Source organism: Equus asinus, chromosome X (genome assembly GCF_041296235.1).
Source record: "Equus asinus isolate D_3611 breed Donkey chromosome X, EquAss-T2T_v2, whole genome shotgun sequence".
Classification (NCBI taxonomy): Eukaryota; Metazoa; Chordata; class Mammalia; order Perissodactyla; family Equidae; genus Equus; species Equus asinus.
In genome coordinates this window covers 38,220,260-38,244,665 of record NC_091820.1, presented here as the reverse complement: position 1 = coordinate 38,244,665, position 24,406 = coordinate 38,220,260, and the positions used below count along the sequence as shown (strand labels likewise).

Sequence of the window (24,406 nt, the reverse complement as noted above, 5' to 3'; positions counted from 1 at the left end):
CCCTGTATGATGATTTGCTTCTTCCTGTCAGTATTACTAGGCCTCCATGTCAGCCTATCTGTCTTCTCCTCAACATTCACCACAGTGAGGTCCTGGCCTGCCAAAACAGTTGATCTGTTTTAATTAGTTAATCTTCTCTGAGTGTTTTTCTTTCCCTCTCCTTTATCATTCTAGCATGGGAGGGACTTTTGATATGTAAGAGCTGGTCCTAAGCCAGTAGACAAGGAGATAAGGTCTATATTCATGTTTACCTAAATGATTTTTGTGTCAATAGGACTTTCATCTCTATTTTCTTATTTCTTGGTGAAAGAATTATGGGAAAGGACAGATAAAGGTCCCCCTGAGCTTAGATCTGAAAACAGTGCTTTGAACCTTGACATACGGCAAATAGAGAGTTTCACCCTGGGGGTTAGGGTCTTCACCTCTCTCCTGCCAAGAACCTACTTCTTTTCCAATTCTGAGTCTCAATTGCACATATAGGGAGTTGTAAAACTTTGGGTGAAGTTAAAATGGAAACTGTAGCAAACTCTCTGAAGAGCAGAGGTGGACGACTTGAGAGCCTAAGAAATAATTCCCTATTGGATTGTAGTTGCTTATTATGATCTGATGATACAAGGCCGTAATTTGTTTTTTATATTTCATTTGGAAATAATTTCAAATTTACAAAACGTTGCAAAAATAAAAAAATAGTACAAAGAACACACATGTACCCTTTACCTAGATTTCACCTACTGTTAACATTTTATGCCATTTGCTTACATATGTCCTGGTCCTTTACCCTTAGTACTTCAGAGTTTATTTCTTCAGAGAAATTGTCTTATATAACCACAGTACAGTTAACAACTGTATAAATTTACATCGATACAATATTTTTATGTAATCATCCATATTCCAGTTTTTTCAGTTGATTTTATAAGGTCAATGTTATGCACATTTTTTCCCCTCCCATAAAGGATCCAGTCTATGGTCATTTGCTTGTCATGTCTCTGGCTTCTTTTAATCTGGAACATTTCCATAGCCTTTCTTTGCTTTTTATGACATTAACACTTTTGAATAATACAGTCCCACCCAAATCCCCCCCCCCCCGCCTTTTATTTTTTTAAGGATTGGCACCTGGGCTAACAACTGTTGCCAATCTTCTTTTTGTTTTTTTCTGCTTTATTTCCCAAACCCCCCTGGTACATAGTTGTATATCTTAGTTGCAGGTCCTTCTAGTTGTGGGATGTGGGATGCCGCCTCAACGTGGCCTGTCGAGCAGTGCCATGTCCACGCCCAGGATCCCCAAATCCCCCTTTTAAAGATAGGATATTATACTGATGTTATACGTTCTTGGCTGGAATACTGTGTAGGTGATGTTCTGTCCTTCTTAGGGTGTCACATCTGGAGATACATGATGTTCCTGTGCCCCTCATTGATGATGTTATAATTTTGATCACCCAGTCAAGATGTTGTTTGGTTTCTTCACTGTGTAATTACTGTTTATTTTTTTTCTTGCAACTAATAGCAGTCTGTGGGACACACTCTTAAGAGCCTGCAAATATCCTGCTCTTCATCAATATGTCCTAGATTTAGCAGCCATTGGTAATTTTTGCCTAAACCAGTCTTTATGGTTATTTTTCCAACTCTAGCACTTGCTCCCCATTTACCAGTCTGCCCTTGGCGTTCTAACACAAGCATGAGCCTTCCCTTCTTCCCTGTTTATTTATTATTGGTATGGACTTGTGAATTCCTATTTTTTCATTAGTTTATTATTCATTATTGTAGTTAATTATTTTGGTGCTCAAATTGTCCCAGATTTGGCCAGTATGGTCACCTTCAGTCTGACTACTGTGAACTTGTGACACACTCTCATAATTTTTTTGAGCATTTTCTTTCTATCATAACAGGATGTTCTAGGTTCATCTTGTGCCGATTTTATCTCAGCCGTGGAATGGTATTAGAGACCAAGATCTCAGTGCTAGCTGTTACTGGAGTGTCTGCTTTTTCTGCCCTTTCAGCAAACAACTTGGCAATATCTGCACGTATATACACATATACATACACACATATATGTACGTAAACATATGTGTACATTTATCTATATACACAGATATACGCACAGACCTATATACTCAGATGTATATATACATATACCTATTTAAGAAATGATGAGTTCTCACAGCTCCCATTCCAATACACAGTGTTCTTTCTTGCATTCCCCAATCCATATTTGTATGTTCCTTCTTTGGTGAGAACCCTGGTGCCGAAGAACATCAACACTTACTCAATACTGTAATACATCTAAAAAAGTTTCAAAATTACTTCATCCATACCAACATAATAAACAAACTTACGAACTAGAGTTCCAGATTTGTTTTCAATATTCTCCACCACTCCACAAACCCATCCTGACTGAGGATGTGTGCGTTGAAGGTATAAAGTCTAATACTGTGTTTACTTGGATTAGTTGTTTCTTGTCTTATGTTTTTTTCTGTTTTCTTTTTTCCTTTAGTGCGATTATAGTATTTATTTGGAATATAATTAGGTTCAGTTTGTTTCATGTTAAAGGCATAACTTTTAAATTTACTCGTACTGACATTATTCACAGTCCCATGATCTCCTACTATTTAGTAGAATTCGTCATAATTAGAATTTGTGGTGGGGCTCCCCAGGGCCCCATGTTAAATAAATATCCCCTCAGTGAGATGTAGTACGCGTATCACAGGTAGTGTTGTGTGAGAGGTCTACCCTGAAAAGCTAGTATAACAAAGCCAGTTATATTGCCCCTTTTTTCAAAACACTCTGACCATCTTATGGGGTCAAAGTGGAATGTGATGTTAACAAAACATCTTTTTTTGATTTTGCCAGCGAGTATGCCTGACATGGAGATCAGATCTACACCCTGTGTACCTTGGAAACACTTAGGGCTGCTCTTTAGCTAGTATGTACCAGTACTACTGTACGATTAGCTTCTACTGTGATAGTCGGCACCAGTGCCGTACTGGTTGTGAGAGGTTTTGATTATCGTTCCTGGGGACACCCAAACGAGGTGTCCAGGGTAGGGATGTGAGTCAGGACTTTCCGGTAAGAGTCACCTATTTCTCCCTCACTCCTTTTTTTGCAGGCTTCTCAAAGTCAACCTACCCAGCCCAAGAAGGAAGCCAATAAGGAGTTTGTTAAAGATGTTTCCAAGAAGATAAACAAGAATACACCTGCTCTTGGGTTGGCCAAAAACAATGAGATGAATGTGAAAAGGTGAGTAAGAAGGGGCTCAGATGGCATTGTTTTATACGGTAAAGGAGAGCACGATACCATCCTTTGGATGGTAAAGGATGCATGACATCCTTTTGACTCCCTTTTGTCTCCATTGAGAACATGTTTAGTGAGCCACAGTGGTGATTACTACATTAACCCTGGTTGCTGAGGTGGGCCCAGCTGTGGTTGCTGAAGTGTTACAGGCCTCCCCTCTCTCTCTTTTTCTATAGTGTGTGTTGTCATTGAAGAATTTGCCAAAAGATCTTGTGCTCATCTTTTCTTTCTTTTAGTAGTAATTGTCTCTGTTTGAGCTATCTGTGCTTGAGAGTGTGGGGGCAACTTAACTTTTCTGGGGGATTCTCAGCGCTGGTTGATAGCTTGTCAATCTGCTTATTCCGTTAGAAGCTTTAGGGGAGATTTGTTCCTTGTTACTGGAGAGGATTACTATCTCCCTAGGCCAAAGACATGTGTTTTCCAGCTGTTGCAGGAAACTGTTCACAGGTTCTGCAAGCAGATATGAGTATTCTCATCTAGGATTGGAAAAAGGATTTACCCCTAGGAAAACTTTTGTTGGAAGAAGAGTTAGAAAGTGGAGTGAGACCTTTATATATCCTCTCTTTATTCCAGTGGGAATTACTTCTTCATGGAAGAATAAAATAGACTGGATAGGTAGCTATAGCAGGGCTAAGCATGGGTTCCAAAGGGTAAGGGGAAAAAGTTGGAGGACTCCAGAAAATTTACATGCCAGATCCACAAGATATTTTGCTAATTACCCAGCAGAAAGAAATCAAAACAGAAGATTAGCATTTAACCCTACTTGATTTCTAGCTGAAATGGAATTCCTGGGATTTGCATGTATATTTTAACCTTAATTCCATGCATTATTTTCATTTGAATTTCTTTCATCATTTTGACTTTAGCAGGGAAATCCTCACAAAATGCCATAAACATTCTTGCCTTCATTCAGGGTTCAGTGGAATGAACCCTAATAATAGCACTAGAACTAGTAGCTAACATTTATTTAGAGCTCACTATAATCACACATTATTCTAAGTGAGTTTTTCGGTAACAGCTTTATTGAGATATAATTCACATACGATACAATTCACCCATTTAAAGTGTACAATTCAATGGCTTTTAGTGTATTTGCAGAGTTATGTAGCCATCGCTACGATCAATTTTAGAACATCTTCATCAACCCCAAAAGAAACCCTGTACCTTTAGCTATCACCTCTCAACTCCCTCATCCTCTTCAGCTCGAGGCAACCAGTAATATGCCTTCTGTCTCTCTAGATTTGCCTATTCTGGACATTTCATATAAATGGAATTATACAATGTGTGGTCTTTTGTATCTTCACTTAGCATAATGTTTTCAAGGTTCATCCATGTTGTAAGTAGATATCAATACTTCATTCCTTTTTATTGCCAAATAATATTCTGTTGTGTGGATATATGATGCTTTGTTTATCCATTCATCAGTTGATAGACATTTGGGTGGTTTCCACCTTTTGGTTATTGTGAATAGTGCTGCTATGAACATCTGTGTACAAGTTTTTGTTTGAGCACCTATTTTCAATTCTTTTGCATATATACCTAGCAATGTAATTGCTGGGTCACATGGTAATTTTATGTTGAACTCATTGAGAAACTGCCAAACTGTGTTCCACAGTGGTTGTGTTATTTTACGTTCCTACCAGTAATGTATTAGAGTTTCCAATTTTCCACATCCTTGGCCACTCTGGCTATTTTCTTTTTTTGTGCTGGCTATCCTAGGGGGTGTGACATCCTTGTCCTCCAAGAATTGAGTGACCAACTTATTCTTGTTTCCTAGTACTTACCCAGTTTTAATACTGAAAGTCTTACATCCCAGGAGCCCTCTCAGTCTCAGACAAATAAGGACAGTTGGTCACTTTATCAAGGAAGCCTACTCTGATCACCTCAGGCTTATAAGAAGCACAGAGAGTTAACTTGCCCAAGGTCACCCAGCCAGTAAGTGGAGGAGCCAGGATTTGAATCCAGGTAGTCTAGCTCTAGAATGCATGCCATTTATCATAACTAGACTATCTTTATCATAACTAGACAATCTAAAAGTTCTCATCAGGAGGGACCTGGAACCTATCTGGTCAGGAGGACTCTTTTGAGGCACTTCCTTTTTTTTTTCAACCATTCATTGGGTTTTAAAATTATATTCATAGAGTTGTACAGCCATCACCACTACCTAGTTTTAGATTAGATACCCCTCACAGAGAAACTTGTACCCACCAGCAGTCCCTTACCTTTCCCAGTCCCCCTTTTTACCCTCCTCCTTGCCCCTCCCCAGCCCACCACCAATCTACTTTCTGTTATGGATGTACCTCTATTCATATGTCTATTCTGGATGTTTCACATAAGTGGAATAATGTGATATCCAGTCTTCTGGAGGCACGTACTCTGTTCAGACTGATGATTGTATTTGCCTTCAGTCTTCTCTCTCTTCTTATTCTGATTTTTAGTTTTCCAGTGATTTAGTCACACTAGGTTAGTTGCTCTACTTGGACATGAAATCCCATTCAAAACAAAGCTTGCATCTGATGCATGTGAACAAATGTCTGTTTTAGTCTTTTCTTTACCTTCACCAGGAAAGTATCTCATGAATAGCCTGGGTAAAGGGAATGTGGTTAGATATCACCAATATTAAGTACTAGCTCACCTTTCTTTTATAAGCCTCTTATAAGCCTTTCTTATAATCCTCTCTCATAAGCCTTCAAACAGTATTAATTTAAACCTGCATTTTACCAGATGCCTGGTTCTGATAGACAAAGACGAATAAATGCATCTAGTGAGGGAGACTGATATATAAGCAGATAACTTATACAATGTGGTAAGTATTATAATAAAAGCCTTTGTATATAAATAAAGGTAATAAGTCATATATGAGAAAGCATATCATGAATTTCAGGGGAAATTTTTCAGAAAAGTATTGGAACCTAGGCCATAGAAACCATATAGTGTGCTACTTAGTTGATTCACTATGGTACCCATTGATTTTTACCCTCTAATCTGTCTCCTGGGGTTGAAGCCCCTTTCACTTCCAAGCCTTTGGTAAATATAGCAACAAGGTGAGATGGTAGGTGAGGATTCTAGGAACTACATTCTTCTTACTCAGACATTGTTTCCTTTACAGGTATAAGCTGGAACCCTCACCACTAGTCATCTCTACTACCTTGGTACCAAACGTTATGCAGAAACAGCTCATTCTGGAAACATCCACCATCTCCAAAACACCCACTACTGAAGAGGCATCTCTTTTCAAAAAGCCATTTGTTGTAAAAGAGGAACCCACTACTGAGGATACAGCCCTCATCAAGAGGTCATTATCTTTAAAAAAGTGCACAAATGAGGGGGAGGTGTCTCTCTTGGAGAAGCCACTATCCTTGCAGGAGGAGACTGACAGTGATGATGAGTTTGTTTTAGAGCCAAAGACTTTTGGGAAAAAGCATAAAACTGAAGAGGCAGCCATCACCAAAAGGACATTATCCTTAAAGAAGATGCGCACATATCAGAAGGAGGAGTTGGTCTCGCAGGACATCAGCGTTGAAGAGGATTCCTCTGTGGAGCTGATGAACTTTAGGAAGAAGCCAAAACTGGAGGAGGCAACCTCCACCAAGAAGCTGTTATCTTTAAAGAAGAAGTGTACCACTCAGGGGAAAGTGTCCCATATGAAGAAACCACTAGTATTGCAGAAGACCACCTCTGAAGAGAAGTCAGTCATTAAGGAGCTGTTGTCCTTTAAGAGAAAGCCTACCAGTGAGAAGGAGCCCCTTTTCCAGGAGCCATCTGCATTGCAAGAGAAGCACACCACTGAGCAAGAAGTATCCATCTTGCGGAAATCATTGGCCTGGCAGGAGAAGATGGACACTGAAGAAGAGCCCCTCTTTACGGAGCCATTGGCTTTCAAGAAACCTACCACTGAGGAGCCAAACCTCATCAAGAGGCTATTATCTTTAAAAAATAAGTGCACTAGTCAGGGGAAGATGGCCTACTTGAAGAAGCCATTGGTATTGCAGAACACCGCCTCTGGAGAGAAAGCACTCATTAAGGAGTCATTGTCTTTTAAAAAAAAGGCTACCACTAAGGAGGAGTCCCTCTTCCAGGAGCGGTTTGTGTTGCAAGAGAAACACACCACAGATGGGGGGATGGCCCTGTTGATGAAGCCATCGGCATTGCAGGAGAAAAACGACAGTGAAGAGGCATTTCTTATGGAGCCAATTTCCCTTAGGAAGAAGCATACTACCAAGGGGACAACCCCCACCAAAAAGCCATTACCTTTAAAGAAGAAGTGTGCCATTCAGGGGAAGATGTACCACTTGAAGAAGCCACTAGTATTGCAGAAGACCACCTCTGGAGAGAAGTCTTTCATTAAGGAGCCATTGTCCTTTAAGAAGAAGCCTACCACTAAGGAGTCCCTTTTCCAAGAGCCATCTGTATTGCAAGAGAAGTGCACCTCTCCAGAGGAGGTGTCCATCTTGAAGAAGCCCTTGGCCTTGCAAAAGACTCCAGCTGAGGAAGAGTCACTTTTTAAGGAGCCTTTGGCTTTGAAGAAGAAGCATACCATTGAGGAGGGAACCCCAACCAAGAAAATATTATCTTTAAAAAAGAAATGTACCACTCAGGGTAAGATGTCCTGCTTGAGGAGGAGGAGTCCACTTCAGGGCACCAGTGAAGAGGAGATCCTCTTCCAGGAATCATCTGTGTTGCAAGAGAAGCACACCACTCAGGGGGAGGTGGCCCTCTTGAAGAGGCCATGGGCATGGCAGGAGAATATTGACAGTGAAGATGAATTTCTTATGAAGCCGGTTTCCTTTAGGAAGAAACATACCACAAATGAGGCAACCTCTACCAAGGAGCTGTTATCTTTAAAGAAAAAATGCACCACTCAAACAGTCTGCCAAGAACTGCTGGACTTGCAGGATATGACTGGCAAAAATAAGGATTCTTTCTTTATGGAGGCAATGTCATTTAGGAAGGAGTCTTCAACTGCGGAGGCTGTCCTCACCAAGACACCATTATCTTTAATGAAGAAGCAAATTACTCAGGGGAAGATGTTCCCTTTAAAGAAGCCCCTGGTCTTGGAGAAGACCACCTCTGAAGAGGAGTCACTCTTTGAGAAGCTGTTACCTTTTAAGAAAAAGCCTACAACTGAGGAGGAATTCCTCTTCCAGGATCCATCTGTATTGAAAGAGAAGCACATTACCCTTCAGGAGGTGTCCCTCTCGAAGAAGCCATTGGCCTTGCAGGAGAAGACCACCACTGAAGAAGAATCATATATTAAAGAACCATTGACCTTGGAGGAGAAGCCTACCACTGAGGAGGAATTCCTCTTCCAGGAGCCATTTTCATTGCGTATAAAACCTTCCAACAAAGATGAGTCCCTCTTCTGGAAGGCTTTGGCCTTGCAGAAGAAGACTGATACCAAAGAGGACTCAGTGAAGAACCTGTTGGCTTTGCAGGAGAAATGCACCACTGAAGAGGAATTGCTTTTCAAGAAACCGTTGATTCTGAAGGAGCTCCCCACTGAGGCAGCAACAAGCATGGAGAGAGAATTATCTTTAAAGAAGAAGCCCACTGCTCAGGGGGAGGTGTTCCTCTTTGAGAAGCAGTTGGCCTTGCGAGAGAACATTTCCAATGAAGAGGAATCCCTTATTAAACAGCCACTGACCTTGCAGGAGAAGCCTAGCTTTGAAAAGGAGACCATCCTGAGGGAGTCCTTGGCCTTGCAGGAGAATCCCACAATTGAGGAGGAGGCTATGCTGAAGGAGCCCTTGGCCTTGCAGGAGAATCCCAGCAGTGAGAAGGGGACTCTCTTCAGGGGGTCCTTGGCCTTGCAGGAGAAACCCAGCAGTGAGATGGAGGCCCTTTTCAAGGAGCCAGTAGCCTTTCAGGAGAAGCCTACCATCAATGAGACATCCAATTTCAGGGAGATATTTTCCTTGAATGAAACACTCACCACTGGAAAGGAGTTGTCTTTCAAAGAGCCATTGGCCTTGCAAGAGAATCCCACCCACAAGGAAGACGCCTTTCTCAAAGATTTCCCGATCCTTCAAGTTGAGACCAGCCCACATGTGTCCAGCACTGCCCCTGAAACCAGACTAGGCATGTCCAGCACTGCCACTATGTCTAGTGTGGGCAAGTTCAGTAGCACAAGCAAGTCCAGTGCTTGTGAATCCAGTTCCAATAAACCTTTCTCATCTCAGGGCAAGAGATCACAGAAGGAGGTATTCTGCTCTCTTTTTTCTTACATTAGATGATGTATTCTTTGTTGTCCTGGAGGTGGCTGCTAGCAAAGAGATTTATTTTGCCTTCCTAAGCAACTGAGCTAAACATAGTAAGCTACAGTAAATCAAATTGGCCTTGTAGAATATCTTGACTTCCTGATAGGCATAGTGATACATCCAAGCAATGAGAAAGTATTTATTCCAGGAATACCCGCAAGAGTCTGGAATACTGTATACATATATTTGGGCTTTGCAGTAATGGTTAGACAATGTCTTTCAGGAAACTGCCTTTCTTAGTAATTGCAATCTGTATTACAGTAGGCTTCAATCAATAAAGCTCACAGAGATATCTCCCAAGGAAGATGGTCTTTAAGTTGTAAATTGGAAGGACAAAGGAATGAGATTTGGCAGGAAGGAGGAGAAATACCCTCTTGTAGGCAAAACAACCTGGGTAATGAGGTAGAAGGGAGGAAAAGGCTACCAAGAAGATGAATTGGGCCAGATCAAAGCATTGGGACAGAACAAGGGACCAAAGAAGACAGGTGATATGTGCTGAAATAGTAAAATAAGATTTTCTTGGAGAGTCTTTAGGTTACCTGTAAAAATGGTGCCTGTTTCCTAGGGCAGAGCAGGAGTACGAGGACTAAGCATTTCTTGGCCACTCAGCAGTATGAGGATTGCAGGGCCAAGGGGTGCTCTGTTGTGACCTAGGATATATGAAGCTCGAGGAACCTTAGCAGAAGACGACAGTCAGAAGAAAGGAATCATCCTTTATGTGAATGTGCTAATAAGCTTTCCTTGGAATCTTTCTCCTCCTAATGTGTCTTTTTGGTGATTTCCAAGCAGATGACCCCAGTGGAAGATATTGACAAGGACCACAATGATCCATTTTTCAACTCAATATATGCCAAGGATATCTTCAGTTACATGAAGGAGAGAGAGGTATGTAGGTGGCTGGGAGTGGGCAATGATTTCTAGTTCTCATTTCTTCGTCACTCCATCCTACAAATGCAAGTTGAAAGGGGAGGTAATAACGATGATGAAAATAATAGCAGCAACAACTGATGTCTACTGGTAGCTTACTGTGAGTTATACATTGTGCTAAGAGATTAATAGACATTATCTTAATTCTCCCAATAACTTCATGATGGTAGGTATTATTATCTCCTTTGAATAGTTGGAGGAAACTGCTCAGAGTCACACAACTAGTGTGTGGTAGAACTGAGATCTGGACTACAGTCTGATTACCTTGAAGACCATAAGCCTGCTGCACCTCTAATTGCTGAGGAGACAGTCTCAGACGCAAAAATGATCAAGTAGTCTCTTTCTGAGTGGCTACTCTTAGAGATCTTTTCCCTTCTCTATGTAAGTTTCTGGCACCGTATGTAGAATCACACCCTTTCTTTCAGCTCTCCAACCTGGCGAAATTTTCTTGCTCCTTTGAAATCTGCTAGTCTCCTTTACCAGTAATATTCATCATTCCAAAATTTCTGTCTCTTTCAATGGAACAGATGGGACCAAGATTATCTAACAACTAGAATTTTAGCAGGCCATGTTTAGTGGAGAGAATATCTCATCTTCTCTCTAGAGACATAGCATTTGATTAGCTGACTCCAGAGCCCATACTCTCTCTAGTATACTTTGGAGGAAGTAAGAGAGAACTTTGATGTAGTAAAAGTGTGGGCCTTGGCTCCGCAGTATCAGATTCACTTGGGATCCTGTTAGAAATACAGAAATGTAGCCTTACCCCAGACCTTCTAAATTAGATTGTGAATTTTAAAGACCTCCAAGTAGTGCATATGCATGTTAAAGTTTGAGAAGCACTGCTCTACATAGCATGGTATTGTGCTTTAGATGGAATTGTAAAGGAGGGGCAGAACCTCTTTGGTATTCGGCTATAGTCATATGTATGTTCCTGCCCATATTCCGTATTCCCCCTGGACTCCTCAGCATCCACCCTGACACTTGAATATCATGTGTGTCCATTTCCCAAGAATAACTGGAACTTGTCCGGAAAAGGATAAGGATACTTTGATCTGCTCCTATCTGATACTATTGTCTGAAAATAATGAGTTAGAACTGTTAAGAAGTTAATTATGTCGTTACATTTTTTTTTCTGAGATATTAGTTGCAAATAGTTTTTCTTAAGTTACAGCTTTTGAACTACAAGGAGAGTTTATTTGTTAACATTTCTTTCTTATTACTGCCAGGAAAAGTTCATACTTAAAAAATACATGAATAGGCAGACTGACATCAGCAGTGACATGAGGGCCATTCTTGTGGACTGGTTGGTGGAGGTACAGGTAAGCCCGGCAACTGCAGCTTTAAGGAGCTGCTGTTCTCTCTTGATTATTCACAGAGCATCTCCGGGTGCCAAACATGGTAAAAATTTACTGGGTCTACAGAACTGAATAAACCATGTTCCTGCTTTCAGGGAGCTTGTGATCTAGGGGGCAAGATAAGACATACAGACAGATAAGTACGATACAAAGTAGAATACACTAAGTGCCATAAAAATGATATAAATAAGATACTGTGAGAACCCAGTGGAAAGAGAGATTATTTCTAGAAAAGGCAGTGATGGTATGGTAGTTTAATCATTTTCAAAATCTTCTAAAAGTCTACCTACTGATTTGGATAGGGGCCAGTGACAGTCTTCCAAGCTTTGGGTGGGATGGGTAATAAGAAGGACAGTGTGGCACCAGATATGGCAGTGGCTATTTGTCCAGAGTTGGATGTTGAGGGAATACTGCTATGAATACTTAATTATCACTTTACACTAAGGAAAGATAGCCCAAAATAGTACCTGGCACATAGTAGGGAGTCAGTGGATATTTGTCGAATGAATGGAATTGAATGGATTGCTATGGAGTTAGCAAGGAAATACAAGGCATAGTCTATGTCCAGCAGAGTCTTACTATATAATTGGGAAGAAAAGGTAATCTAGTTTAATATCCTTTAGGTACCAGAGGAGTGGTTCAGGCCCACTTTGGAGTGACAGACCAGAGAAATGTCATAGAAGTGGTATATCTGGATATCAGCAAAGCATGAAAATGTCCCTCATCTTATGGAAATGATGAGGAATAGTAAATTAGATAAGAGTAGAATTTGGCTAGATCTTAAGTAAGTGAAACTGATCCCAAAGATTGCTGATCATTACCAAGCTAGAAGGAGATTTCTAGTGGACTACCAGCAGACTTTGTCCTGATCAATGTTTTTATTAGTCATGTAGATGAGAACAGAGAAGATCTACTCATCAAATTCACAGATGGCATGAAACTGGGAGTAGGGATAGGAAATAAATGGATAACAGAGATGAAATATTTCTACCAGCTGGAATGATGAACGAATCTTTTTGAAAAAAGCTTTTGTTATTTTTGTTGCACAAAAATTCACATTTATTTATTTATTAAAAAAAATTTTTTTTTTGAGGAAGATTAGCCCTGAGCTAACATCTGCTGCCAATCCTCCTCTTTTTGCTGAGGAAGACTGGCCCTGAGCTAACATCCGTGCCCATCTTCCTTCACTTTATATGTGGGACGCCTACCACAGCATGGCTTGCCAAGCAGTGCCATGTCCACACCCGGCATCCAAACCGGCGAACCCCGGGCCGCTGAGAAGTGGAACATGCGCACTTAACTGCTGTGCCACTGGGCCTGTCCCAAATTCACATTTATTACAGTAAAGTAAGAAATTATAGTTACCCATGATCCCACAACCCACAACCACTGTTAACATTTGTGTGTGTATATGATCTCCCTGCTTTTAAAGTGGTGGTTATCTACCAGGGGTACAATTCTAAAGCAAAGATGACACAATCACAGATGCCCAAGTCCCATCCCAGACTTATCAAATCAGAATGTGGGGTTGTGGCCCTGGCACACATATTTTTATAAAGCTCCACAAGCCATGCTAATGTATACCTTTTGATAAAGAATCACAGTTCTAGAAAATATATATAGTGTTGTTACAGCTTTAATTTTTAAATAATCAGACAGTAAAATTGACTTTTGATATACAGTTTTATGAAATTTTAACATTTGTTTTGAAAAATACGTTCACAAGAAGTTGCCAAAAATAGTATAGAGAGGTCCTGTGTACCCTTCACCTAGTTTCTCCCAATGGTAACATTTTGCATAATTGTAATATATCACAATCAAGGTCCATAGACCTTATTTAAATTTCCCCAGTTTTAAATGCACTTACTTGTGTATGCATTTAGTCTGTATAATTTTATCACACATGTAAGTTTTGTAAGCACCGCCACCACCACCACAGTTACGACACAGAACTGTTCCATCCCCAGAAGGATCCCTCGTGTTACCCTTTTATAGCCATAGCCATCCCCCCTCACCTCACCTTCCTGTCTCTGGAAACTCCTAATTCTCCATCTCTATAATTTGGTAATTTCACAAATGTTATATAAATGGAATCATATAGTATGTAAGCTTTTGAGATTGACTTTCATCACTCATCATCATTCCCTTGCGATCTATCCAAGTTGTTGCTTGTGTCAATAGTTCATTCTTTTTAATTGCTGAGTAGTATCCCATCGTATGGATGTGCCACATTTGTTTAACCATTCACCCACTGGAGGACATCTGGATTGTTTCCAGTATTTTTTTTTTGAGGTAGCATTGTTTTATAACATTATATAAATTTCAGGTGTACATCATTATGTTTCAACTTCTGTGTAGATTACATCCTATTCACCACTGAAAGTCTAGTTTCCATCTGTCACTGTACAAATATCCCCCTTTATTGCTTGCACACTCCCCCCACCCACATTCCTCTCTGGTAACCACCAATCTGTTCTCTTCTGTCTATGTGTATGGTTGTTGTTGTTTTATCTTCCACATATGAGTGAGATCATATGGTATTTGTCTCTCTTCGTCTGACTTATTTCACTTAGCATAATACCCTCGAGGTCCAACTGTGTTGTTGTAAATGGCAAGATTTTGTCTTTTTTATGACTGAGCAGTATGCCATTGCCTATATATATTCACACATACCACATCTTCTTTATCTATTGATCCCTTTAGAGGCACTTAGGTTGTTTCCAGGTCTTGGCTATTGTGAATAATGCTACAGTGAACATAGGGGTGCATATATCTTTTTGAATTAGTGTTTTCGTGTTATTTGGATAAATACCCAGAAGTAGAATAGCTAGATCATATGGTCGCTCTATTTTTAATTTTTTGAGGACTCTCCATACTGTTTACCGTAGCGGCTGCACCAATTTGCATTCCCACCAGCGGTGTATGAGGGTTCCTTTTCCTCCACATCCTTTCTAACACTTGTTATTTCTTGTCTTTTTAACATTAGCCATTCTGACGGGCATAAGGTGATATCTCATTGTAGTTTTGATTTGCATTTCCCTAATAATTAGTGATGTTGAACATCTTTTCATATGCATGTTGGCCATCTGTATATCTTTGGAAAAATGTCTGTTCATATCCTCTTCTTTTTTTGACCGAGTTGTGTTTTTCTTGTTGAGTTGTATGAATTCTTTACATATTTTGCATATTAACCCCTTATCAGATATATGATTTCCAAATATCTTCTCCCAATCAGTAGATTGTCAGTTGGGATGTCAGAGTTGTGTTCATGCTTTTGCTGCTGCTACCAGGCTCTGAGCCATGGCCGGGTGCCCAGGATCATGGGGCTCTACCTCTGCTGCTGCTCTGCTCCCCATGGCCACAGGTGCTGCCATGGCTGGCTGGCTGGAGTTGCACATGCACCTCTTCTGCTACCCACTGGGTTCTCTGGGACTGGCAGCAGCTAGCTCACCGTGGCCTGGGGTCCAGAGTCCTGGGCACTGCCTCTACTGTTCCCCTATTTTGCCTCCTCTTGTGCTCCAATCCACCCATCTTCGTATGTACCAATGTGTGGATCTCTCTGGAGTCCTGATGCCTTGGGCAGTGTAGCCTTTGTTTGGTTATGGATGTTTTATTCTCTGTAGATTGAAGAGGAGAGACAAAAGGATCCTCTCATGCCACCATGATAATGATGTCACCATTTCTAGTGTTTGAGGCTGTGAAAAGAACTGCTATAAACACTCATGGACAGGTTTTTATGTAAATACAGTAGTCCCCCCCTTATCCACGGTTTCGCTTCCTGTGGTTTCAGTTATCCAACAATATTCAGTTATTCAGTTGGTCAGCCATGGTCCAAAAATATTAAATTGAAGATTTCAGAAATAAACAATTCATAAGTTTTAAACTGTACACTGTTATGAGTAGTGTGATGAAATTTCACACTGTCCTACTTCATCCCACCTGGGACATGAAACATCTTTTTATCCAGCATATCCACGCTATATATGCTGCCTGCCCATTAGTCACTTAGTAGCTGTCTTGGTTATCAGATGGACTGTCATGATATTGCAGTGCTTGTGTTAAAGTAACCTTTATTTTACTTAATAATGGCCCCAAAGCACAAGAATAGTGATGCTGGTGATTGAGATATGCCAAAAAGAAGCCATAAAGTGCTTTCTTTAAGTGAAAAGGTAAAAGTTCTCAATAAGGAAAGAAAAAAAATTATATGCTAAGGTTGCTAAGATCCATGGTAAGAACAAATCTTCCTTCTGTGAAATTGTGAAGAAAGAAAAAGAAATTTGTGCTAGTTTTGCTGTTGCACCTCAAATATGTATATAGGAAAAAAACATGGTATCCATAGTGTTCAGTACTATCTGTGGTTTCAGGCATCCACTGGGAGTCTTGGAACATATCCCCTGTGGATAAGGGGGGACTACTGTATAAGTTTGCGTTTCTAACATCAATACCCAGGAGCGGGCTTGCTGGGTTATGATAAATGTATGTTTAACTTAATGAGAAACTGCTACAGAGTGACTTACCATCTTGTGTTCTCACCTGGAATGTATGAGAGCTTCAGTTTCTCTGCATCTTTGCCAGCACTTGGTATTGTTAGTATTTTTTGTTTATTTTAGCCATCTAATAGGTGTGAAGAGGAATGTCACCATAGTTTTAATTTGCATTTCCTCCAGGGCTAATAATGTTGGACATCATACTTATTTGTCATTTATAAATCCTCTTTGGTGAAGTTTCTGTTTAAGTCTTCTGCCCAATTTTAAATTGAGTAGTTTATTTTCTAAGTGTCAAGTTATGAGAGTTCTTCATATGTTCTGGGTAAAAATCCTTTATTGGATGTGTGATTTACAAGTATGTCCTACCAGTTTGTAACTTTTTTATTCTAACCTGTGTCTTTCAAAATCTTTTTAATTTTGATAAAGTCCAGTTTTTCAGTGTTTTCTTTGTGCATTATGTGTTTTGTGTCATGTCGAAGAACTTTGCCTAAACCTAGGTCATGAATATTTTCTACTGTATACATATTTTTAAAGATTTCTCTTTTAATTTTTTGGGGGGAAGATGAGCCCTGAGCTAACATCTGCTGCCAACCCTCCTCTTTTTGCTGAGGAAGACTGGCCCTGAGCTAACATCTGTGCCCATCTTCCTCTACTTTATATGTGGGATGCCTGCCACAGCATGGCTTAACAAGCAGTGTGTAGGTCCATACCTGGAACCCGAACTGGCGAACCCCAGGCCACCGAAGCAGAACATGTGAACTTAACTGCTGCACCACTGGGCCGGCCCCTATTTTCTACTACATTTTATCTACAAGTTTTATAGTTTTAACATTAAATTCATAATCCATTATGAGTTAATTTTTGTACAACTGGTGAGGTTTTTCAAGTCACAGCTCATTTTTCTGCATATGAATGTCTAACTGTTCTGACCCCAATTTGTGGAAAAATATACTTTCTCCACTAAGTTGCTTTTGCACCTTTGCCAAAAATCATCTGGTCTTATTCGTGTGGGTCTATTTCTCTATATTCTGTTTTGTTCTGTGTCTATCCCTTTGCCAATATTGCACTGTCTTTATTTCTATCGTTTTATGGTAAGTCTTAAAACTAGGTACCATGATTCTCCCAACTCTGTTCTGTCTTTTCTTTTTCAAAATTGTTTTAGCTATTCTAGTTCCCTTGCCTTTCTATATAAATTTTAGAATCGATTTGTCTATATCTACAAAAAACTCCTGCTGGGAGTTTGATTGGGATTGAGTTACATTTTGTGCAGAAAAAAGTTAACATAACAAGCCTCAGACTGCTATCCTTAGACAGACCTGTTTGCAAGGCTGGCCCTTGGCTGGCATCTGGGAACTTGACTGGTAAACAGTTCCCTAAACTGCTGTAAAACCCTCCCTAAGTGATAACTGTGCCTCAACTCTTAGTGCAAACGATGTGGTTTATCCTGAACACCTGCTTTCCTTCTGGGAGTCTGGAAGGTTGGTACACACTAGGCAGAGAGTGTTTACATGACCAACCTTGGGCACCAAGTCATTTAATGAGCTTCCCTGGTAGACAACACTTTACCTGTGTTGTCACAACTCATTGTGGGAGGAATTAAGTGCATCCTGAGGACTCTACTGGGATAGGACTCTTCGAAGCTTGCTTCTGGTTTTCTTCAAACTTTGCCCATGCTTGTTTTCCCTTCACTGATTTTGCTTTATATCGTCTGCTCTAATACAATAATACAGGGGCTGTTCTAAAGGAGAGTCCATTGGGGGAAAATAACAGTTCAGGTTGGCAACGGCTTCTCATTGGCTGAGCTGCAGCATTTCTCATTGGCTGGGCTGTCACCAGGTAGGCAACATCATAGCCATGAGTATGACTATATGCTGAGTCTTGTGAGTCCTCCTAGGAATCACTATACGTGGAGGTAGTCTTGGGGACCCCCAAAACACATCTATAGGTGAATTTGAATAGAATTGACATCTCTTCTGTGTTGAGTCTTCCAACTCCTGAATGTGGTATGTCTCTCCATTTATTTAGGTTTTCTTCGATTTCTTTCTTTTACTATATGGATCCTGTATATATTTTGTTAGGTTGATACCAAAATACTTTCTTTTTTTGGAGCTATTGTAAATGGTATTTTTTTTTAATTTAGGTTTCCATTTTTACATTGCTACTATGAAATATTGGTATTTGTGTGTTGACCTTGTATTCTATGAACTTGCTAAAACTCACTTATTCTTAGGAGTTCTTTTTTTTTTGGTAGATTTCTTGGTGTTACCTACATAGACAATTATGTCATTGTGCATTTATTTTTTCCTTTCAAATCTGTTTGCCTTTAATTTCATTTTCATGTTTTATTGTACTGCCTAGGACTTCCATTATGATGTTGAATAGAAGCAGTATGAGTGGACAGCCTTGCCTTGTTCCTGATCTTAGGAAGAAAGCAGTTAGTCTTTCACTATTAGTATGATTTTAACTGTAGAGTTTTTGTAGACACCCTTGTCAACTTAAAAAGCAAATTCGCCTATTTTACCCTCAAAGTGAGTTTGTTCAGGAATAGCCAAAAGAATTGCAATTCAGGATGTACACCCTATGGTGAACCATAGGCAAATCTGGAACTCAAAGTAGGGGAGCTTGCTTTTATAGAGAAAAGGGGGAAGTGGGGAGGGGCTGTTCTAAAGGAAAGTCCATTAGGGGAAAGTAACACTTCAGGGTGGCAACGGCTTCTCATTGGCTGAGCTGCAGCACTTCTCATTGGCTGGGCTGTTACCAGGAAATCTTCCCTCAGTAGTAAAGTAGTTGTACTTCCCATAAAAGATGCAAGTGTACATCTCTTCCTGTTTGGTGTAATTGACAATGTATGATAAGGCATGAGAGCTCCCCCTATAGGCCTTCCCAATTCCAATTTAGTTAAGATTTCTTTTGTTAATTTCCACATTTTCCCCATTGATCAAGATCTTTCTCCAAAAGCATCTCTGATCAATAGGCAGGTTCTCTGTGCATAGTGGTCTTGTCCCTAAGTGCCAGGAAGGATCTTTCCTGGTTGAAATGTTTCACATTGGAAGGGAATTACATAATGATTGGAAACTATATAGGCCACATTTTGGTAACAAGGAAGGTTAGGAAGGAGAACTCTCAGGCATTTTCCATCTAAAGTCTATATTTCTCCAAGGTTGTAGGCATTGGAGATCATCTCAAAGTGCTGAGCCAGCATCACCTTATTGGGCATGTCATTTTTACAGAGGTTCAACAGGCAATAGGCACAGAACTTCACAGCGAGTATACAGAATAAGATTAAAAGTAATACTATAAGCCCAGTTTGCAGGATGGTTCTAAACCAGGAACCCAGACCTGAAGGTAACCAGATGAACAAATCAAAAGACAGTGGATTGTTAGATGCAATTTGTTGTAGCCAATGTGCTTTCTCTCTAATCTTATGTAATTGGGTTTCTACTTCCCCAGAGGCATTTATCCATGTGCCACAGGAGGTGTTTGCCACTGCACAGACACCTCCTTGTTCAGCAAGTATATAATCAAGGGCTATATGACTATTCAAGACACCCTGATAAATGAGTTAAGTGACCATTGCTAAGCTGAAATTGCTTTGGCTGTGGAGTTGGCCAACTCTTCTAGAATCAGGGAGAGATTCCTGATTATTTGTTTGTTGGCACTCACTCCAATCCATGGGAAGAAAGCTCTTCCCATGGAGGCAAACCCAGAGTCATGTATGCCTCCTGGAAGTTCTTGTTTGGAGTGACTGCAGGGATTCAGTGGGAGAGACCAGTGAGAGGTAGATTCTTGTTTATACAGAGACAGTGAGTACAGCAAGGGCACACTGTCCTTGTATTCTCCAGCTATCAAGGCAATGAGTTGCCCAAGCATAAAGGCCATTACTGAAACCTCCACAAATGAAAATGTAATCAAGGTTGTACATAAGGCTCCTGCATAAGTGATACAATCGATGGACTTGTTCATCGGAATAGAGGCATTAGCATTATATAACCAAAGCTCACATACTATGTTGTTACATACCAAGAGGTTGCCTAAATATATGGGTATATGGAGAAATTTACAGATGGCCTGGGTTATGTTGGCTGCCCCACAGAATTTTTCATACAAATATTCAAAAGATCTTATTTTCCCCTCCCAAGGCTGGGTTAAATTAAAACAAGAAATGAGTTTAGGTGGACTTAGCACCCTGAGTTGGTAAAATGGGCCCAGCAGAGCAATTTAGACAAAACAGCATCTGGAATCCCAGTGAAACTACTTATAGGGTTAACTAAGGGATCATTACTGTCTTTGACAGATGGAGGTTTCTGATAGCAAATCCAGTAATCAGAGGGGTTTCCCCCTTATGCAAGGGACTGGGAAATCTGGACAAGGGCATTGTCCTTCCAGGAAAGAGAGGGAGAAAATAAAGTAAGAAACAACAGTGGGAAGAGGGTGTACAGGCCTGGTCCAGTCATCTTGGGAAAGCTGTCTGCCTCAGAGGTCAGCTGCTTCTCTTCCTAGTCAATTTGGTTTGGAGGTCTCCAGCATTTGTTCAGGACCAGATGTCAGATGGAGCCTTCTTTGCCCGTGAGAGGTGTACCCAAGGCTCGAATCCCTGAAGTTTGACTGCCATCTAGGTAGTGAGGAGGGCCTAGTATAGTCCCTTCCAAGAGATTTCAAGGGCAGTAAAATTGGAAACATCAGTTTGGAGTATTGTATTCAGACATTTAAGGAAACTGGAAGAATTTAGGATCCAGTCCAGCTTTCAGGTATAACAAAAGCTTAAAGACAATTAATGGATTAGAATTTAATATCTACAAAGGTGCAAACATAATTTCTCTCTCTACAATAACCCCCTTTTTAAAATAAAGATAATCATAGTAAAACTAATTTGTTTTTATTAAACTTGGCCTGATTATTTATATACATCCAGCCAGAATAGTGATTGACCATATAAGCTCTTTTAAAAGATTCCTTTGCTGAAACCTTGTAAACAGGGCACTAGGCCAGTTTTTCAAGCAGTTCCTTAAAGCTGTCTGGTCATTTCTGAGTCTATGTACATCTTTCATGAATATAACATTCTAGCCAAAGCCTTGGTAATGTAGCCAATATTTCCAATTGTGTCCTGCTACAAGGAGAACAGACCCTCACTGAACCCATGCAAATACATACAAATGTTATCATGAAAAGAATACTTAGGAGTTGCTGAATTCCGAAGGGGTCAGGCAAAGAGAAAAAGATAAATGTTTCAACCCTTATTGCAAAGATACACTTTAAAAAATTGCTGTAAATTATAGAATAGCTTAAAGGGGAGGAGATAAAGGGGTCCTTTACATCTGGAAAACAAAACATTGAAGGAATGAGTCCTTCATTTGAGTTCCCAAAACTCCCACCCAGTTCAGTGTTATGATCTTAAAGTTATCAAACCTGTGTTCCAGAGTACTTGTCAAAGTCTTTTTCATGAATCTCTTTGAAAAAGAAACATATTTTTAAAAGCATCAGAGTAAAACAATAACTGTCTGTAACTGACAAAAGGCTTTTTTTTTAAAAAGGCAATGGGTAGGGGCCAAGTGGCTAAGTTCGCACCCTCCACTTCTGCTACCCAGGGTTTTGCTGGTTTGGATCCTGGGCGTGGGCATGGTGCCTCTCCTCAAGCCATGCTGAGGCAGCATCCCACATGGCACAACCAGAAGGACCTACAACTAGAGTGTACAACTATCTACTGGGGGACTTTGGGGAGAAGAAGAAGAAAAAACAAAAGATTGGTAACAGATGTTAGTTCAGGTGCCAATCTTTTTTTTAAAAAAGGCAATGGGTAAATACAATTGACAAGAAGAATTTGGGTATTTTTGTGACACATTTTAGACAGTAACTGGAATCACAGGTTATAAAATTATATTAGGACATACCAGATTTTTAGGAATTTAATACAATTTCTAGAACACATGTTAGTAACATTCACCCGTACAGTATAACCTAAAAAGGTTTATCACTTATTCAACCAAGCTTCTTATGTAATTTGACATACCAAATAAGCCTAATTAATGTAATATCTCTTTTTTTATAAGGAGAGGGAGTAAATCTTTTGAAATGTCCAGGTGCCCTCTGGAAAATCCCAAAGTTACATCCAGGTCGAAAAGATGTCATTTAGAATTTGAATATTTTAGGAAGCTTGTCAAAAATATCAAAAGGTTTAGACACTTGACCAAATAGGATCACAGAGCATTAGGAAATAATACTTAGGTATCTACTTAACCAAAGTAACGATAACAGGTTTCAAAGGCAAATACAAAAGGTTACATAGTTGTAAGCAAAACTTAACTCCTTCAATACGAAGATGATTGCATTTTCCTGGGTAATTAAAGACCTGGTAAAGTTATAAAAAACAACACAGGAAATTATTTTGATAAAACATAAAATCTCTGTTTTCTAGGTGTATTGCTTAAAGGCAAAGAAGCTTTCACAGTCTGTTTTACCAGCAGACTGATAGCCCAGGAAACCTTGTCCTTTCTTCAGAGAAGAAAGCTAGATTTTAATTTTGCATTGGCTTATTTTGATATTAAAATTTATTCATTCCAATCTTAGCCAGAACTGACCACTCATAAAATTCTTTTCCTAAGATTCTTTTCTTCTACAACTTTCTTTTTACAACCAGATTTTGTCCTATGTTTTCTTCTTTCCTATTTTGAAATAACCAGCCTCCCTTTAGGGCAACTGTCCCTCTGAAGTGTTATGCCCATTTGTACTTTTACCATACTGAATGAAAGTGATTATCTTCTATAATCTTAGCAGCATAGTATGTTATATTTTTTGCCATCTGATAATTGAAAATTTTTACTGTGTTATTTTAGGTTGATGTACAGGAACATTTGCATTTAAGTGGTCAGGTCTATCTATTCTTTCCTTTATGGTTTTAAGATTTGTTTCTTGCTTAGAAAAGTCTTCTCCAGTCATAATTATATAAATGTTCCTCTGAACTTTTTTCCTAGAACATTTATAGTTTCGTGTTCACATTTAAATCTTTATCTGGAATTTGTTTTGGTGTCAGCAACAATACACCTTCCCCCAATCATTATCCGCTTATTCTAATACCATTTATTGGTTTTCATTATCCACTGGTTTGAAATGATATCTTTAATCACATATACTTGGGTTTGTTTATGGTCTTTCGAATTCTATTCTTCGGTGTGTTTGTCTATTTTTAACATCGGTAGTATGCTGTTTTTATTATTATGGCTTTGTAATACATTTATTGCCTCTTTTTACAAAATATTTATGATTGTCCTTACACATTAATTCTTCCAGGTGAGCTGTAGAATAATTTTGTCAAGTTTTCAAAAATAGCCCAGTGGGATTAGTTCAGGGAGAACTCATGGATTTCGCAGTGTTAAACTTTTCAAGCCAGTTGTATTGTGTTTGTGTAGTTACTACATCTTCTTTTATAATTTTAAGTTTTAAAAGATTCTCTTTATATTGGTCTGACTGACTTAAAAAGGTTTTTCTTGAGGATTGAAGAAATTTTTTTAATGTTATAGGTGTTATCCTTTTTCCTTTAATTTTTAATTTATTGCTGATATATTGGGAAAGCAATTAATTTTTTTTTCTGTATTTACTTTGTATTCATCTACTTTGCTGAACTTAGTTATGGTTTATTTAATTTACTCTTGAATTTGATGTGCTTATACTTTATTTAGAATTTTTGCTTCTGTATTCATAAGTAAGGTTCCTTTCTAAGTCTTTGGTGAAGGGTGCTGTCTTTATTAAGTTGTGGTACCAGGGTTACCCTAGCTTATTGATATAATTAGGGAAATTTTCCTACAGTACTAAGTTTAACACAGGAATTATATTTTCCTTGAAGAACTTGCCTATGAACCCATAGATGCCATTTATATGTGTCATTCTTTGATAACTTTTCTAATAACATTGATGGCTATTGGTCTACTAAGGTTTGAGTCATTTTTATAGTTATATTTTTCTAAAAAATTATCCATTTCATGGATATTTTCATAATTATTGTACATTTTACATGATATTCGGTTATGATCCTTTGTAATTATTTCTTTTCTCATTCATAGTGTTGTGTGTGATGTGTTACCTTGCTCCCGTGTGCTTG

At 39.4% G+C, this 24,406-nt stretch overlaps 1 protein-coding gene across 2 annotated transcripts in view; it reads left to right on the top strand.

Annotated features, from left to right (window-relative positions):
- CCNB3 (cyclin B3) overlaps positions 1-24,406 on the top strand; it is a 49,269-nt gene that overhangs the window by 8,292 nt on the left and 16,571 nt on the right. Inside the window, exons 4-7 of one of the 2 annotated variants that reach the window (XM_014827166.3) lie at positions 3,104-3,234; positions 6,398-9,488; positions 10,335-10,430; positions 11,699-11,791. In XM_014827166.3, coding sequence (XP_014682652.1) covers positions 3,104-3,234; positions 6,398-9,488; positions 10,335-10,430; positions 11,699-11,791 — 3,411 coding nt within the window. Of the gene's footprint in view, positions 1-3,103; positions 3,235-6,397; positions 9,489-10,331; positions 10,431-11,698; positions 11,792-24,406 lie in introns of both variants that reach the window. The other variant, XM_044764015.2, reaches the window with a different exon arrangement.